The sequence below is a fragment of the Natator depressus genome, chromosome 10 (genome assembly GCF_965152275.1).
Source record: "Natator depressus isolate rNatDep1 chromosome 10, rNatDep2.hap1, whole genome shotgun sequence".
Classification (NCBI taxonomy): Eukaryota; Metazoa; Chordata; order Testudines; family Cheloniidae; genus Natator; species Natator depressus.
Genome location: NC_134243.1, coordinates 59,454,409 through 59,471,231, shown reverse-complemented (window position 1 = coordinate 59,471,231; position 16,823 = coordinate 59,454,409). Strand labels below are relative to the sequence as shown.

At 41.6% G+C, this 16,823-nt stretch overlaps 1 protein-coding gene across 7 annotated transcripts in view; it reads right to left on the bottom strand.

Annotated features, from left to right (window-relative positions):
• Window positions 1-1,622: 1,622 nt before the first annotated feature.
• RAB27A (RAB27A, member RAS oncogene family) overlaps window positions 1,623-16,823 on the bottom strand; it is a 71,264-nt gene continuing 56,063 nt past the window's right edge. For all 7 annotated transcript variants that reach the window (XM_074964763.1, XM_074964760.1, XM_074964764.1 and 4 more), the window contains 4 exons: window positions 15,754-15,839; window positions 14,279-14,382; window positions 12,505-12,628; window positions 1,623-4,092 (listed from right to left, as the gene is read on the bottom strand). In XM_074964763.1, coding sequence (XP_074820864.1) covers window positions 3,894-4,092; window positions 12,505-12,628; window positions 14,279-14,382; window positions 15,754-15,839 — 513 coding nt within the window. In that variant the 3' untranslated portion in view covers window positions 1,623-3,893. The remainder of the gene's footprint in view (window positions 4,093-12,504; window positions 12,629-14,278; window positions 14,383-15,753; window positions 15,840-16,823) is intronic.

The following is a 16,823-nucleotide window of genomic DNA, read 5'->3' as shown; positions in this document are numbered from 1 at the left end:
CCGAGGTCTTCAGCCCAAGCCCCACTGCCTGGGGCCAAAGCTGAAGCCTGAGGGCTTCAGCCCTGGGTGGCAGAGTTCAGGTTACAGGCCCCCTGTCTGGGGCTGAACCCCTTGAGCTTTGGCCCCCCAACCCGGGGCAGCGGGACTCAGGCAGGTGTGGGTTTCGATCCTGCCTCCTGGGGTTGTGTAGTAATTTTTGTCGGGGGGGGGGGGGTCACAGTGCAATGAAGTTTGAGAAACCCTGTTCTAGAGCTTGATCTTGCGAGGTGCTGAGCACTCCAGCCCAGTTCAGGAATGCACTTAAGCACATGAAGAGTCCTAAGTCAGTAAAACTAATCACATGATTCAAATTAGGTACTGCTTAAGTGTTTTGAGGGATTGGGTCAGCGTGCTCAGAACCTTGCAGGATCAAGTCCTTTTATGCAACTTATTCAGTGTAAGAGCAAGACAGGGCTCATTTCCTCGGTGGTTTGGAGTCTTTGAGATTGAAAAAAAAATTTTTTTTTAAAATCTTACCTTCTTCCTCCCCCAGAGGAGGGCTAATGGGGTAGGATGTGAGAAGGCACTCCCTGCCCCTGCTTTCTGGGGATAGTCCTTCCTGTGTTGTCACAAAGGGGGGCATCAAATTCACCCCTGAAGAGGGCATGAGGACACAGCTGATACTCACCATGGACTCCGCAATCTTCAGATTACCACATCTGATGCAGGACGGTTCTACTTCCCACTCTGCATCTTGCAGAAGGGAGATGTTGCTCCTACCTCTGTCCATGGCATGCAGGATCTCTGCACCAAGGCCAGTTTACTCCTGCTTGGTGCAGGGGTGAGGATTTGGACCAAGTCACATACTAAAATATAAAACTACTTACCATGCCAGGTTACTCTTGTTTGGTCACCAGCTCAGACATGGGCTCCATTTATACTGAACTCTATGCTGAGTCTGTATGCTTTGAGTGAAAAAAAGACTGACTTTGGAACAAAGATAGCTTTCCCAGTTAAAATAGCTAAAACATTCAGGCTTTGGCAAATTTAGTGTACAAAGAGTAATTTTGTTATAAACTGCCACTAATTTGACACTGGGGAAGGCACAAAATGACTATTTTCATGGTCAATTCCACCAATTCAAAATAGTGAAGTTGGCTCAGCTGACAGGCACTGTATCAGCCCAATAAAACCCTTAACCATAGCTGTATAGGAGTCAAATGGCTGTTTTCTAATCCCTCCTGTTTATTGATGCAAGGAGCCCAACTGTTTATGCCAATAGCATAAAATTCAGTATTTCAACCTTTTTTCCTAATTTGGCACAAAAACAAAATGTTAAAATATCAGAATTTTCCAAACCATGGAAATTCTGATTTTTGACCAGCTCTAGACTGGTATAATGGTGTCACTCACAGGACTGTTAAGAGACTCAAATCACTGCTGAAAGTTGCAGTAGGTGCAAAGTTGTGCTATAAATAACTCAAATAGATTGAACTATTGGTATAATAGATTTTTAATACAGGTATGTATTTATGGCGTTACATCAAAGCAATTTCATGAAGATAGATTTTTGATTTTACAGCACTGTAAAATACATACAAATGTAGGACAAAATATGGCAATTACAGTATTTAGTATAAAATCTAAACATGTGCATTCAAAGGGAAATATACTTAAGTAACCTCAGTAGTAATTTAAACTCAGTAGTTGGCTGCACTTATCCTTACTTTTTTTAGGAACTGGAAATTATTTTAGCCACACAACTCCTATTAAAGTTAATAGGTGGCAAAAATTCCATTGGAACCCTCTGAAAAGTGAGGGGTTACATTTCTGCATTAAAAACCCAGACACTTAAGTGCACTGAAATGTGTTGGGTTCCACAGTTACTCTACTGGCCACCCAGGCGATAGCAACTTCAAAAGGCACTCATGAATTAGACTACAGTAACTCTGGTGGTCCACAGGCATTTTGATTCTTGATATGGTACAGCAGAAAATACAGTAATTCATACAATATAAAATGCTTTCACTTCTGTCATAGTGCCTTCGCATTCAACTTATATTGCACAAGGTTATATATCCTGTGTAGGTTGTGATAAAAATCCAATATTTACATTTTGTGTTTGTTAAAGAACAAACGCGTTGCTTTACGGAATGTTTTTTGACAGCTAGCAGCGAGTTTTAACACTTTCTGTATTTCTAAAAAGCAATCGGAAACGTACAAAGTTTCTATTCAATTCAGTGAAGATATCACTTTCTTCTCAGCTACCTTTCTAGTACACATTTTTGGTCCTTTTAACATATTCAATTTTTTTAATTAAAAATATATTACATTACATCTCATGCTGCCATCTGACTGTAGAAGTTTGCCTGAGCATGTGGTAGCCAAAATAACTAGCATTTTTAAATAAATAAATATTTAATTTCTAAAAGCAGCAGTAGCTTTGGAGTTCTGTAAACAAATTGCTATGAGAAGTCTATAAAAAGACTCTGGATTTGGCATGTTGAGACTTTACTTGGCAATATTTTAGAGTTATATGAACCTGCTACAGTAGAAAACAGTTTATTAGGCATATCACATAATCAGGCTGAAAAGAAATGTAAAAAAATACTGATTATTCCTTATATCAGATCTGAGGATAAATAAAAATGATCATACACCAGAAAGAGTATTCTTTTACATAATCAAAACACACTCCCTCAATTCTACTTTAGGTGAGACTAAAAGGAATGAACAAAACATGTACAAGATGTACAGGACCCAGAGGTAAACAGAAGAAAACCAGGTTTATAAATTTACGGATATACTAATTTAAACAGCATTGATATCTTAGGCAGTTATAGCTCACCAGAATAAGACCAATATTTAAATTTTCAGTCCAAATTTGAAGAAGAAATGTTCCAAACGTACGCTTGGTACAAACAAATTCAGTGCAAAGCACTAGCTCTGATGAAATTTTGCTGGCACTTAGCTTGCCCTAAATTCCTGTTAAAACATAAAAGAGTTTGTATATAAAAACGTATGCATTCATAAACACACACCCCATCTACAATCTCATCTACATTACAGACCTATATTGGTATAACTACATTGCTCCGGGGTATGAAAAATCCATGCCTGAGTGAGTCAGTTATACCGACCTAACCCCCCATGTAGATAGGACTATGTCAATTGGAGAGCTTCTCTTGTCGACATAGCTACCGCCTCACAGGGAGATAGATTAACTACGCCGTCAGGAAAGCTCTTGCCCATCGGTGTAGGAGTATCTTCACTTAAGTGGTGGAGTGGTACATTTTAAGTGTAGACCTGCCCTTGGTATGTATATGCCTCAGCATGTTCTTGAAATTCACGTTAGGTGATCAATTAGAATGTATTGAATCTTTCCTATAGTACAGTTGGAGTTTAGAAGATCAAGTTCAAGACTGCATGGCATAGCAGTAGTGCTGTACAAGTGTCATCTTGGCATTTCTCTAGACAGCTTTTTATTCCGTATAAAAATAGCCCTATGATTAGACACTAATAATTCATGAAAAACAAGGTAAAATTACTTGCCTGCTTTTGAAAAGCACATACAGTTTGCTGTTTATCGTTATTGCTGTAATGATGGAACATTTCTGTTCAAATAGGACTTAAGTTGACTGGTTTACCATTGTTACAGACTAAGATACTGAAAGTTGAGAGTGTCCAATGTTGCACCAAACCTAAACATGCATATGTCTGGCTAACTGCTAATAAATTAAACATTTGCCAAGCAATGGTTAATGTTGTTAGAAAGCAAATACCAATAATTAATACAGCTTTGTTGTTATATATCCATATGGTAAGAGCTGTTCATAAATGAATCCATTAAGCTACAACTGTACTATACTTTAACATAAATATGTTAATTTAATTGTTGCAATGAAGTTGGTTTCTCAACAACCACATTTGCCTTTATCTTTCTCCTCATGTAGCTGCTCAGTAGAGCTGTGTCCATTGGACCGTACTACCCCCTCGGGTATCCATGACTTGTCCACGCACCGTTCCATGCGCTTCATGATAAGGTCAAGCAGAGTTTCAACTGCCTTGGTCACATTCGTTCCATTAACTGCACTTGTTTCAAAATATGGTATCCTGTAAAGGGGAAAACAAAAAAAAACAAAAAAAACCCCACCATCACAGATCAAGTGAGACCTTCCCTGGAAGGAATGCATTATATGGTTATGGCCATGTGCATAAAAACATTCTCCTTAGAGAATGTCTGGAGAGGTCAACAGAATCAAACAGAGTTCAACAAAAGCTGAAATTTAAATGCAACCCTTTGTGACGTGCTTAGAGGCACAAAAGCCGGACAAATATTAAACAAACTAATAACAGCCCGGTGAGGTGGGTATTAACCCCATTTTATTGGGGCATTGGTGGATTGTGAATTCCACAGTGAGCCAGGAAAAAAAAAAAATCCATGAGTTCTGTGTTCGAGTCCTTTCTTTTAACCACAGACAGATGCAGCTGCTTTGTTGGGCCTCATCTCCACATGCAGTTTACTTAAAACTTCCCACCACGGCTGCTCTATTGGTGGTAGCAATAATGGAAGTGCTCACATATATGGGCTGCCAAGAGATCTTGTACACTAGCTACCAAGGGTGTAGCTGAACTGGTGCAAAGGCAATGCTCATTAAGGGGGGGGGGGGGGAGAATGTATGTACCACAGCCACTGTGCGTATGTGATGTCCCTCCCACAAAAGTTTCTCTCCAGCAGAAAAGAGCCAAGGACATAACATTCTTCGTGCTATTGTATTCCTCCGGCTCCTAAGGACCTCAAGGTCTCAGAGAACAGTCGTCTCTTCAACTCCTGCTCTAGGTGCTTCCTCCATGGGCTCTCCCATTATGTGAATCTCACTATTTCCAGCACAGAGTGGCAGCTGCAAGGAATGCGGGGAGAATGGGCCACTTAAGGATTCAGATTTGGGGCAGTGGCAAACATCAGAGACAATGGGCAGTGCATGTGGGATGGTCTATCATTGTCTCTTCACTGATCTGGATTCCCTGTTCCTCTCAGGACCTTAGGGTGCAAGAAGAGACTAGTAATTCAGGAGAAGAGGAGTGAAGGCAAGATAGGGGACAGAGATAGGCACTGAAGTTGAGGGGAAAAAGCAGGAGAGAGAGAACAGGAGGAGGAAACCACGTGAAAGCGGTAAAAGGGGAAAGGAAAGGGATGGACAACCTTGAATTGTGCACATTGGAGAAGAAAGATGGGAAAGGGTGACTTGGGAAATGGAGATTTCCTTATTACCAGGAAAAAGTATGCATCTCCACAACATCCTCCGTAGTGAAGATGGATACAAAAGTCATCTAGCTATTGTGCAGTGTTCTCCTCAGCTGCTCCTTTTACTCCATGGTAGTCCAGACAACCCACTCTCCCCCAACATTTCTGCTTCTTATATATTTAGTGAACTTCCTGAAAGTCTGTTTAAACCAGGGGTGGGCAAACTTTTTGGCCTGAGGGCCAAATCTGGGTATGAAAATTGTATGGCAGGCCAAGAGTGATCATGCAATTGGGGGTGAGGGCTCCAGCTGGGGGTGCGGGCTCTAGGGTGGGGCTGAGGATGAGGGCTTGCAGTGCAGGAGGGTGCTCCGGGCTGGAACCAAGGGGTTTGGAGGACAGGAGGGGGATCAGGGCTGGGGCAGGGATAGGGTCAGAGGTGCGCTTACCTCAAGCAGCTCCCAGAAGCAGCGGCACGTCCGCCCTCCAGCTCCTACACAGAGGCATGGCCAGGAAGCTCTGCATGCTGCCCCATCTGCAGGCGCTGCCCCTGCAGCTCCCATTGGCCATGGTTCCTGGACAATGGGAACTGCAGGCATGGTGCTTGGGCAGGGTCAGCGTGCAGAGCCCCTTGGCTGCCCCTACGTGTAGAAGCCGGAATGGGGACATGCTGCTGCGGCCGCCAGGAGCCACACGGAGCAGGGCAAGCTCCCGGCCCTGCTCTCTGGCGGGAGCTCGAGGGCCAGATTAAAAACATCTAAGGGGACAGATGTGGACCCTGGGCCGTAGTTTGTCCACCGCTGGTTTAAACATTTGAAGCTGTGCTCCAGAGCTAAAGAGGGAATAATCCTTGTTTATAACTCATTAATCTTCTGACACAGGATGCAAACACAGGGGAAAGAATATTCATTTGATGAAATAAAGGAGATGTATTTAGTAAAAAGGTAGAAATACTTTGTTCTCTCAATATTTCGAATCTGTTGTTGGACAAAAAGTCTCTGAGTGAACATACCTTTGTCATGTATCATCTACAAGTCTAGTATAAATTTGCAATATTAATCCAATAAATAGGCTGCATATTAGTGAAATTCTAGATTTTCCCCACTGAAATAAATCCTTCAGGTGAGAGTGGCCCCAGGAGAATAACTGGAAACTTGCCCTAGTTATTGCTTTATACACTGCTCTTCTGGGTCAAAGTCATTTTGACATAAAATTACAGCTCCATCTAGAGTTAGCATGTCACCCTGCAAGGGTACCTGCACTCATGAAAACTAAGTTACAGCCTCAAAACTGTACACTGTATAACACTGAAAAACACTAACATCTTTTGGGACTGCATGTATAGGTCACACAGCTGCTGAAGGAGAGAGGAGGAGAAAATAAAAGAAGTGATCCATTTAGGAACTGGAGAGGCAGTTTCCACAGACATCAAACTCTTGATTTGCTGTGATCTCTGAAACTTTTCCTTGGGACCAATTCAGCGTGGAAAACGTACACGTTTAATCCTTTGTAAACTACTGCCATATTCCCCATGAAAACTGTTCAGCACAGGAATGTGAAATTCTCAGCCTAGAACAAATAGACAAACACTCGGAAAAATCTCAGGTACTGCCTTACAGGAAGGGCAGGTAATTCTGTCATTTACATCTCAGCTATGTAATGAATCACCAAGCCATTCTTATTGCCAACAGAAGAATCCAACAAGTCATGTCTAATACTGTAAGTGTAACTGGCAGCTTCACCCAAGTGAAGAGAGCTAATGATTGTTCCAAACAACATCACACCACCACTTCAACTCCTCTTCTGAAGCTGTAATACACAAAGCATTTTCCTTTCTCCACCTTGACTTGTTACTGCTTTTTATATTTATTGTATGCAGTGTTGTTGTCACCATGTTGGTCCGAGGATATTAGAGACACAAGGTGGGTGAGGTAATATGTTTTAATGCTCTTTCTCAGGCTCTGTGTAAGCTTAAAAGCTTGTCTCTTGCCAACAGAAGGTGGTCCAATAAAAGAAATTACCTCACCCAACTTGTCTGTCTGCTTTCTATTTTGGCAGCCTCAGTGTGCCAAAGGGGTGTGGTTGAATTTTAAAACCAATTTACTTAGGAGGGGTTCAGAGAGGAAAGAGCTGGATGACACTTCCATTTTGTCTCATTTAAAATCAGTTATTTCCTGATTATATGAAATGCAAAGAATAAGCAATATAATAAATTAAGCAATTTACACAAGATCAAAAGGAGATGGGGGGAGACTATTGAACAATTTAAAATCTATTAATTTATGGACTTTTTTTTAACATACTACATACATGAAAATTAATCCTGACAGCCTGAGGAATGACTCAAGGACCTTTACTGGACAAGCTTGCTTTTTTAAATACTTGTGTATAAATAAATTAGGCATCTATCAATGGAAATAAGGACAGACTTATTCAGGTGCTAATTATTCACAGTAGAGGAAATGACCAGATGAAATGCAGTTGCAGGAGCAGAGAATATTTTTCCCCAAGAGCTATTTCCCAAGATGTCTTTTCTGGTCTGGATCTGAAAAGAACATGTGGATCTCTATTCACAGGCACTATGCTTGGTGGTGATAAAAAACAGTCTCTGTTCCTAGAATGCCTTTCCTGATGAAGCAGAAACAAACACAGGATTATTATCTGTGTGCTTGGAGGGGGCTTGAGAATGAATCATGTCTAACCCAGCTGCCTAGTTCAAAAGTATACTGCGAGTGGGATAGAAGAGTGGTTAGTCAAGCAAGGAACTTGGCCCACCAGGGCAGAGCATCTGTATTATGCAGTATATTATTGCAAAATCTGTCCTGGCCCGTTAAGGCCCCTAATATAAAAGGTTTTTTCAGCCACTGTCCCCAAAGTAGCGGGCTATCACGCAGGCCGAGAGAGCAAGAGGAACCTCAACTTGTACCCAATTTGCCTCTAACATCCACCCTTCTCTCTCTTATCTCCCTTTTGACAGGAAATCAGCAGCCTTCCGCTGGTCCCAGTAAAGTTTGATTATGGTCTGTCCTGGTTTACACTGTCTGCTCAGTTGCATTCAGCTTCCTGTCAGCTAATTTGATCGAACATGTTTGTGAACAAACACAGTAACATTTTAAAATGGAGATGAGGGCTGATCATAACTAGAGCAGTAAGTCTCAAACTAGCACTCCTGCTCTCTCTCTTTCCCTCATGTGCCAAAAGTGGATTTTAGCAGTATCCTGGGTGCTAGGTCCAAAAAACTGGGGAGAGGTTCATTGAATACACACACTGCAAAGCACTGGACTGTTGGGCTATGTGTTAAACATGAAAGTGTTAAGAGGAAATGCTGGATCCTTCTGCAGATGATTAAGAAAGACTCAGTAATTCATCATGGAGCTGAAACAAACGACAAAATTACGGGCCCTTCCGGTAAACACAGAAGCATTTCTTCCTTTTCTTATACCGATAAAAAAGTTTTAAGCCATTAAAGATCACATCATTGAGGTAACGTTTTACCAACACATTTCATGAGAGGGGAAATCCTTTTAGTTAAAGAGATTTTAGAGCCTCGAGGAACTGTCTCTTGGGCCCGCTGCTGAGCAACCGACATGTTTCTGTTATACTGCGTAAATCTTCCATTCTGATTAGGTGAAGAAATAGCTACGGTAGCTGAAGGTCAGGAATGCAAGGGTGGAGACTGCAAGAATGAAAAGCTTCAAATGACTTTCACCTGAATCCTTTGGTTGATACAATTATGCTTCTGTTTATACAATTAAAGAGAAATGGAAGCCTGGATTTCTGAGAGACACAAAGGTAACTGGGCAATCATAGGCAAAGGAACCTGTTGGATTAGTAGAGGGAGAGCCCTATTATTTATTTAGGCACAAATTTACAGAGATAAATCATAGGTGGAATTTTTAAAATTTCCTCTCTTGCTGCCATGCATGGTAGCCTTAATAGGTCACCACCATCTGTAAAATGCAGATAATTCTCCTTGTCTTCTCTTAATTTTAGGTTTCAGAGTAGCAGCCGTGTTAGTCTGTATTCGCAAAAAGAAAAGGAGTACTTGTGGCACCTTAGAGACTAACCAATTTATTTGAGCATAAGCTTTCGTGAGCTACAGCTCACTCCGATGAAGTGAGCTGTAGCTCACGAAAGCTTATGCTCAAATAAATTGGTTAGTCTCTAAGGTGCCACAAGTACTCCTTTTCTTTTCTCTTAATTTGTGAGGTTTAGTTAATGCTGTTAAAATGCTAAGCGTTAAATATTTAATAATGGACTAATCAGTCTCCTAGTGACTGTCCCACTCTAAATGCAACATTTACTTGTAACAGGCATGGGGGGAAATTTTCAGTAGTATCCAGAATGGTTAGCAGCAGCAACAGCTCACTCAGTGAGGAAGGGTCGCTCCTCTTTTCTACCCCATCTTTTGAAGATGTAAGAACATCTCTATTAGTAGTAACCTTCCTCATCCACTTATAAGGACTGAGAACCATAGAGCAGCTCACAGAGTCAAATCTGATCTATGAACCAGCCTTCTAGTTTTTGATTCCCAAATTGATCAAGTTGGTATTTTGACCACAAGATTAACAGACATTTCACCTTCTGCAAGTAATATCAACGTATGAAGTAGCATGCAAAAAGATTTCGATATGCACACACATCATCTACTGCTTCACATTTCCCAAATTTCCATTCCTTTTTATAAAGGTACATGTTACAAAACCATGCTGGTTTGAGGTTAGTGCCCCACAAATATCATTACACAAGCATGTAAGTTGGAGGAGGAAAAAGGAAGGAAGGATTATTGCACTAAACCCCATTTTGCTCTGTCCCTCCTTAATAAACAGGGTTGACAATTTGTGAGGCTAAGCTTAACTGAAAAATAAGAGTGCCACTGCTTAGTACTGCCTCCAGTTTCTTCCAGAATTTAATGTGATGCACAAATATGACTAAACGACCTTGGTCAGTATACTCTTGGGTTTCACTGCATAAGGAAATTAGGTTCTCTGCCTACTGCAGTCATACTAAATACTACAGGGTAGTATTAATCATGATTTTGGCTTTTGACACCGTCCCATATGCAGGGGTGAAATTTAACAGACTTACCGGTACGCAGGGCGGCTGGGGTCCTGGGCAAGGTGGGGAGGCGGCTCTGGGCCCCCAGAAGGGGCGGGGCCTCAGGCGGAACGGGTGGGGCTGGGGTCAGACTCCTGCAACCAGCCCTTCAGCACTGCCCAGCCCGCACCGCCTGGGGCTCCAGCTGATACCGCGGCAGCAGCTGGAGCCCCAGGCCCTTTAAATCACTGTTGGAGCCCTGGGGTAGCAGCGGCAGCAGCCGGGAGCCCCAGGGCTCGAGCGGCGATTTAAGGGGCCCGGGGCTGTGGCTGCTGCTGGGAGTCCCGAGCCCTTTTAAAACACCAGGCCCCGGGGCAGCTGCTCCTTTTGCCCCACCCCATCCCCCCCATCAGTGGTCCTGCCAGCGCGGTTGGCTGTGTACCAGCTTTCTTACCAGTACACTATACCGGACCAACTTACTTTCACCTCTGCCCATATGACATTTTCATAAGTAAACTTGGGAAATATGGTCTAAATGCATTACTGTAAGGTGGATGCACAACTGGTTGAAAGACACCACTCAAAGAGTAGTTACCAATAAGGCTGCAAGTCTGTCATGGAGGTCATAGATTCTGTGACTTTCCGGGACCTCTGGAACTTCTGCGGCCTGCCGCTGTGCCTGACCCCAGGGCCACTGGAGCAGCTAGGGCCCTAGGGCCAGCTCCACTGCCCCCCCCTCCAGCAATGGCAGCGGTGCCCCCAGAGTGCCCCAGAACACCCTAGATTTAGTCAGGAGTATATAGTACATGTCATGGACAGGTCACAGGGCTATGATTTTTTGTTCATTGCCCCATGAATGACCTATCTATGACTTTTACTAAAAATACCCATGACTAAATTTTAGCCTTATTTATCAATGGTTCACTGTCAAACTGAGAGGGTGTATCTAAAGGGGTCCCACAGGGGTCTGTCTTGCATCCGGTACTATTCAATATTTTCATTAATGACTTGGACGACAGAGGAGAGTAGACTTCAAAAAACTGAAAATGAAATCAAGCTGGGAAAGACTGCAAGCACTATGGAGGGCAGGATTAGGATTCAAAATGATCTTGATAAATCAGAGAATTGGTCTAAAATCCATAGGATGAAATTAAAGACAAGTGCACAGTGCTGCACTGACAAAGAAACAAATCAAATGTACAAATCACAAAATGGGGAATAACTGGCTAGGCAGCAGTACTGCAGAAAAGGATGTGGGGATTATAATGAATCATACACTGAATATGAGTCAACAGGGTGATGCTCTTGTGAAAAAGACAAGTGTCATTCTGAGGTGTACTAACAGCAGTTAATTGTTCTGCTCTACTCAGCACTGGTGAGGCGTTGGCTGGACTATTGTGTCCAGTCTTGGGCACCACACTTTTAAAAAAGACGTGGCTAAATTGGAGAGTCCAGAGAGGATAACAAAAACGATAAGAGGTTTAGAAAACATGGTTTGGAACTAAAAAAGAGGTTGGAACTATGAGAAAAGATTGAAAGAACTGTGCATGTTTAGTCGAGAAAAGAGAAGGCTGAGAGGGGATATGATAACAGTCTTCAAATATGTAGACAAGACTGTTCTGAATAGGACAGTGATCAACTGTTCTTCATGTTCACTGAGGGTAGGACACAATTAACTAGCTTAATTTGCAGCAAGAGAGATTTAGATTAGATATTAGGAAAACTATCCTTAGAGTTTGAAAGTTTAAGTGTTGGAACAAGTTACCCAGAGAGGTTGGAGGTTTTTAAGGACAGCTTAAACGTATGCCTGTCAGGGTATACTTAATCCTGCCTCATCATTGGGGGGGGGCGGAGGGGAGGGGAGAAGAGAGAATGGACCAGATGATCTCTTGAGGTCCCTTCCAGCCTTATAGCCATTTCTAGGATTTTGTGTAGCTTCATCTCCTCATAAATGAAATGTATTCTCCATCAAGTTCTGGAGAGGTGTTTACTTTGTTTTCTGCTGCAAGGTCAGAGGGGCACAAAGATACCTCCCTCATGCTGGAGTACTGCATAATAAAGTGCATATCTTTGCTTAAAGCGTGTGGCATTTGCCTCTGTCAGAGACAGGATACGAGATCAGACAGGTCCCTGGGGTGTTCCAAGACGACCATTCTAACAAGAGCCTTCCAATACACAAAGCAACATCATAGACCTTTCAAAAAACACATTTAGTTTTGTTTTAACCACAAGAAGATGATACTTGCCCATATTTTTCTGCAAGTTCCTTTGCCTCCTCTTCTTTCACCATTCTCTGGTCTTCCATATCACTTTTGTTTCCACATAATACAATATCAGGGTTTTCACAATACGCATGCATTTGTAGCTGGCCTAACAGCAAAACAAACAGCAAAAGCAGGACTTATCTTATTCTGTTATGTATAATGTTCACTTAGAACATGAGTACCTTTTAAAAAGGGAAATGGAGAACTTGGGGAAGTAATTCTCGGACATGAGAAAAAATAAGTTTGGGGCCAATTTCTCACCCGTTTTCTTCCCCAAACTTTTTTTTTAAAAATATTTTATTAAAAGCAGTAGAGATATTTGCACCCCAGTGGGATCTTTGCTGCTTATAAGTTCATCTGGTCCTGCTGCTTACTCTATCTTAGATGTTTATAAGACCCTCATTACTATATCATTCAAGAGCTTAAAATCCCTAATGTATTTACATTCACAACACCCCAGTGAAGTAGGGAAGTGCTTTTATCCCCATTTTACAGATGGGAAACTCGGACACAATTTGCCAAAGGTCACACAGGAAGTCTGTGGCAGAGCAGGGAACTCAGCCCAGTCTCCCGAGTGCTGGGACCCCAGACCACCCTTCTCTCCATGTGAAGTCATTACTCCACTTTGGGACACTCATCTCCACAATCAGTTGTGATGCCAGAGTGTTTTGACATCAGTTGAAAGACGACAAGCAGATTATCTCAAACAAAAATCCTACTTCAGTCCAAGCATGCCTAATATTTAAAAAGCAGGACAATACAGAATATACATGGAACGAGCCAAATCCATTCAAACGGCAATTCCACTGAAGTCAAGGGCACAATATTTGATAAGATTTTACATAACACTCTCAAAGGTCTTCAATTACAGTACTGGAGAACGCAGTTTTTATGATATACGGAGGAAAGGACGTTACCATAGACCAGTAGCCATGGATGGTTTTCGATATTCTGTACACGTGCCTCTTTTCAATAACAATTCATGCAAACTGGTTTTATGGATGTGCAGATTTTATGTTAAGCACAATGCTCCACCCCATCAGCCAGTAGGGGACGTCATCCAGTATTGCCCATTACCCCTCCCCGATACTAATGGCTCTGACTAGGGGACAAAATGCACCAAACCTCTTGCTACGGTTCAGTGGAGCGGAGCTGGGTAACATGCCTGCACCCATTGCCAGCCAATCACTGGAAATCCAAATCACTGGGACAGATGTGCCTCAAAATCCCTTGAGTGCTAGATTGTGAACCCACAGTCTAAGGATGAAGGATCTGCCTATGCGCTTTTCCAGTGAGCTGCTGGCAATGGGAAAGTGAGTACTTCCCTGTTCCTGTTGCATTAACAGTTAGGCAAGTGCTTCCTGTCTCTTCCATAACAAACTCCAGAACAAAAACTCCCAGGCGTTTAGTGGTGACAAGCTCTCAATCAAAAGAATCAGGACTGAGTTTAAAGTTGGCTGATTTCAAATTTAATTACTAAACATCACCCAATTTCACATTGCATTACGAACATCAGGGGCACGAAACCAGCCTGACTGAGGTTTTGTGAGTGCAGCAAGCCAGTTAAGAAAGCCAAAGCTTCAGATACAGTGTTGGAAACCAGATTCACTCACAGCTATTTTATGCAGATTTCCATTTTGTTCCTTTCTAGAAAGCTTTAAGTCAAATATTTTTGGCCCTAACCCCTCTGTGGAGCTCCATATTTCTAAATGCAGCACAGGAAAAACAGTGACATACAATTAAAGAAGTGACATACTTATCCAGTTTCTGACATTGAGAAAGCTTTGCTCATTTGTCAGATCGAAGAGGAGAAGAAAGCCCATAGCATCTCTGAAGAAAGCGGTTGTCAAGCTACGAAACCTAGAAATACAAAGCATAGCTTGTAGCTGGTTTCCCTTTCATAAGGTATAGCTGATGAGTCAATTATTTTGAAAAATGATCATACTATAAAATAGGCAGATAAATGAGGTAATCTAAAATTTAATTGTACTAGAACCACCACTAGTCAGGTCTGATTTCTGCTGACATAAGGCCTGAACCAATTAAGTTACTATAGGCCAGATCCAAGTCCAGTGACGTTAGTGGAAAGACTCCTATCAATTTCTGTACGCTTTGGATCAAGCCATACATTACACAGCACATTTTGATCAACTTGAAAAAAGCATCTAATTCAAAGTGAAATTCAAATCAAATCCGATGAAGTGAGCTGTAGCTCACGAAAGCTTATGCTCAAATAAACTGATTAGTCTCTAAGGTGCCACAGGTACTCCTTTTCTTTTTGCGAATACAGACTAACACGGCTGCTACTCTGAAACCTGTCAAATCATGTTGAAATTCATGACTGTGCCTTTAAAATTTGACAATATTTTAAAACATTGTCAGACCAAAAATGTGGCGATATTAAAGCCTTTTGAAACACAAATAGGACACGTGAAGAAAAGGCACAACTTTTACTTTCTATATGAAGAGAAACGGCCGACAATATTCAGGACAAAAACTGGATTCCATGCAGGATAGAACATTAGAGAGTGACTCTCACCAGCCATCTACTTGATCTTTACAAAGGAAGGGATGAATCCTGCATCTCTACGTCCACATCAAAGACAATGGAGGGTTTGCCTACCTAAGAACTGGGTAAAGACTGCAGGATGTGACCCACAGATAGCTACTGGCTTTGGTCTTGAAAGAGGGCAAATGGTTGGAGATACAGTGCTAGATATAAATTTGCTAGCACAGCATAATATATATATCATCCTCAATAGTTACCTTTCAAATAAATTAAAGCCACTTCTAGCTGCCTACAAGAGTTAATGAAAGCCTAAACAGAGTGCAGGTAGCTATAACCAAATATGCACTGCAGACTTCTGGCAGAACCCACATTCTGACCTCATGTGTATGGCTTCCACTGAGTCTTAATATCTTCAGAAGAATGAATGAAAGAACAAGAAGATAAATTAAGAAAATAGATTATATAGCCAGATGAGAAAGAGAAGCTAGAAAAATATATAGAAAATGGCAACAACAACAACAAAAAGTTTATAGGTAAGAACAACCACCCCCCACCCCGGGGAAATTGTGATCACATTGCTGTTAACATCAGAATAAGGGCACATTTTGATTCATCTAGAGGCATGCTCATAAAATGCAATAGACAACAGGAGAATTCATGCACTTGAGTTCAGTTAATAGTTTAGTGAGCACAGTCACATTTGCTTCATATAAAGGCCACACCTTTCCTGCCCTGCAGTGTCCCACAGTTGCAGATGTATCCTCTGTCCTCTGCCGCTAACGCCATCTGGCCCGTTGGCTCTATACATCTATAACGAGACAATTTTTCAAGATAGAAGTGTCAGCAGTCCACTCTCAACAGCATTGCAAAAAACTGCCGTTTAAAGTATAATACTTTAATCAGTCTTGATGCCAATAACAATCTAATGCATTGTTGATCTAAGAATCAACACTACAGACAGACACCATCTCTTTGCCTTATAAGGCTGAGTTGTAGGCTCCCGCTTTGATCCTGCCCTCTAGTAAAATGTTTAAGAAAGGAAAAGCATCAAATGAGACAAGAGAAAATGTTTCCAATAACCTAAGAAGAGCTAAAGAGAAATTCAGTGTAGTTATGATTTGCATTAGGCAGGCTTGATTCTTTTTAGTTTTACTATTACCGTTTCACTCTGTTCAAATTGAAACAATTATAAAAGCACAATCAGATAATGTAATGTGGCAATATATTTGTACCATTAACAGAACCACGTCAGCAAAACAGAATATGGACTGTAGAGATAATGACTTCTGTTTAACTGTCACAAGGTTGCTAAGAAGAATCTAGTGTAGATCTTATCATATTATTTAGCAGGTGAATATAAATAAAGACATCTGTTGAATATGAAGAGCATCAAATGGAAATAGTGTTTCAAGTCATTGTCTAGAAGACATTTTCAGTTTCGGTTGTCCTCTCCTTTTCCTATTGGTATTACTGAACTTCTTTAATCTTAGGGTTATGGATATACAGGCAATATCATTGGCACAGAATGTGTCACAGGATAATTGTCACACAGTGTCAGACAGGCATATCAAAGCAAAACCATCAAGTTTATTTTCCAAGCAAGAGACAGTTATTCATTTTGATAATTTTGTTTTGGTTCCTCCATTAGAACAATTACTCACCCATAAGCAGTAAGTCTGAACAAGAACATTCTGCACCAAGAAAACCCCTTGGTACTCATACATGTTGAGTGTGGGGTGAGTAGCCCAGGTAAAGTGACTCTGCTGAAAGTCATCTGAAACCCCCGTACCCG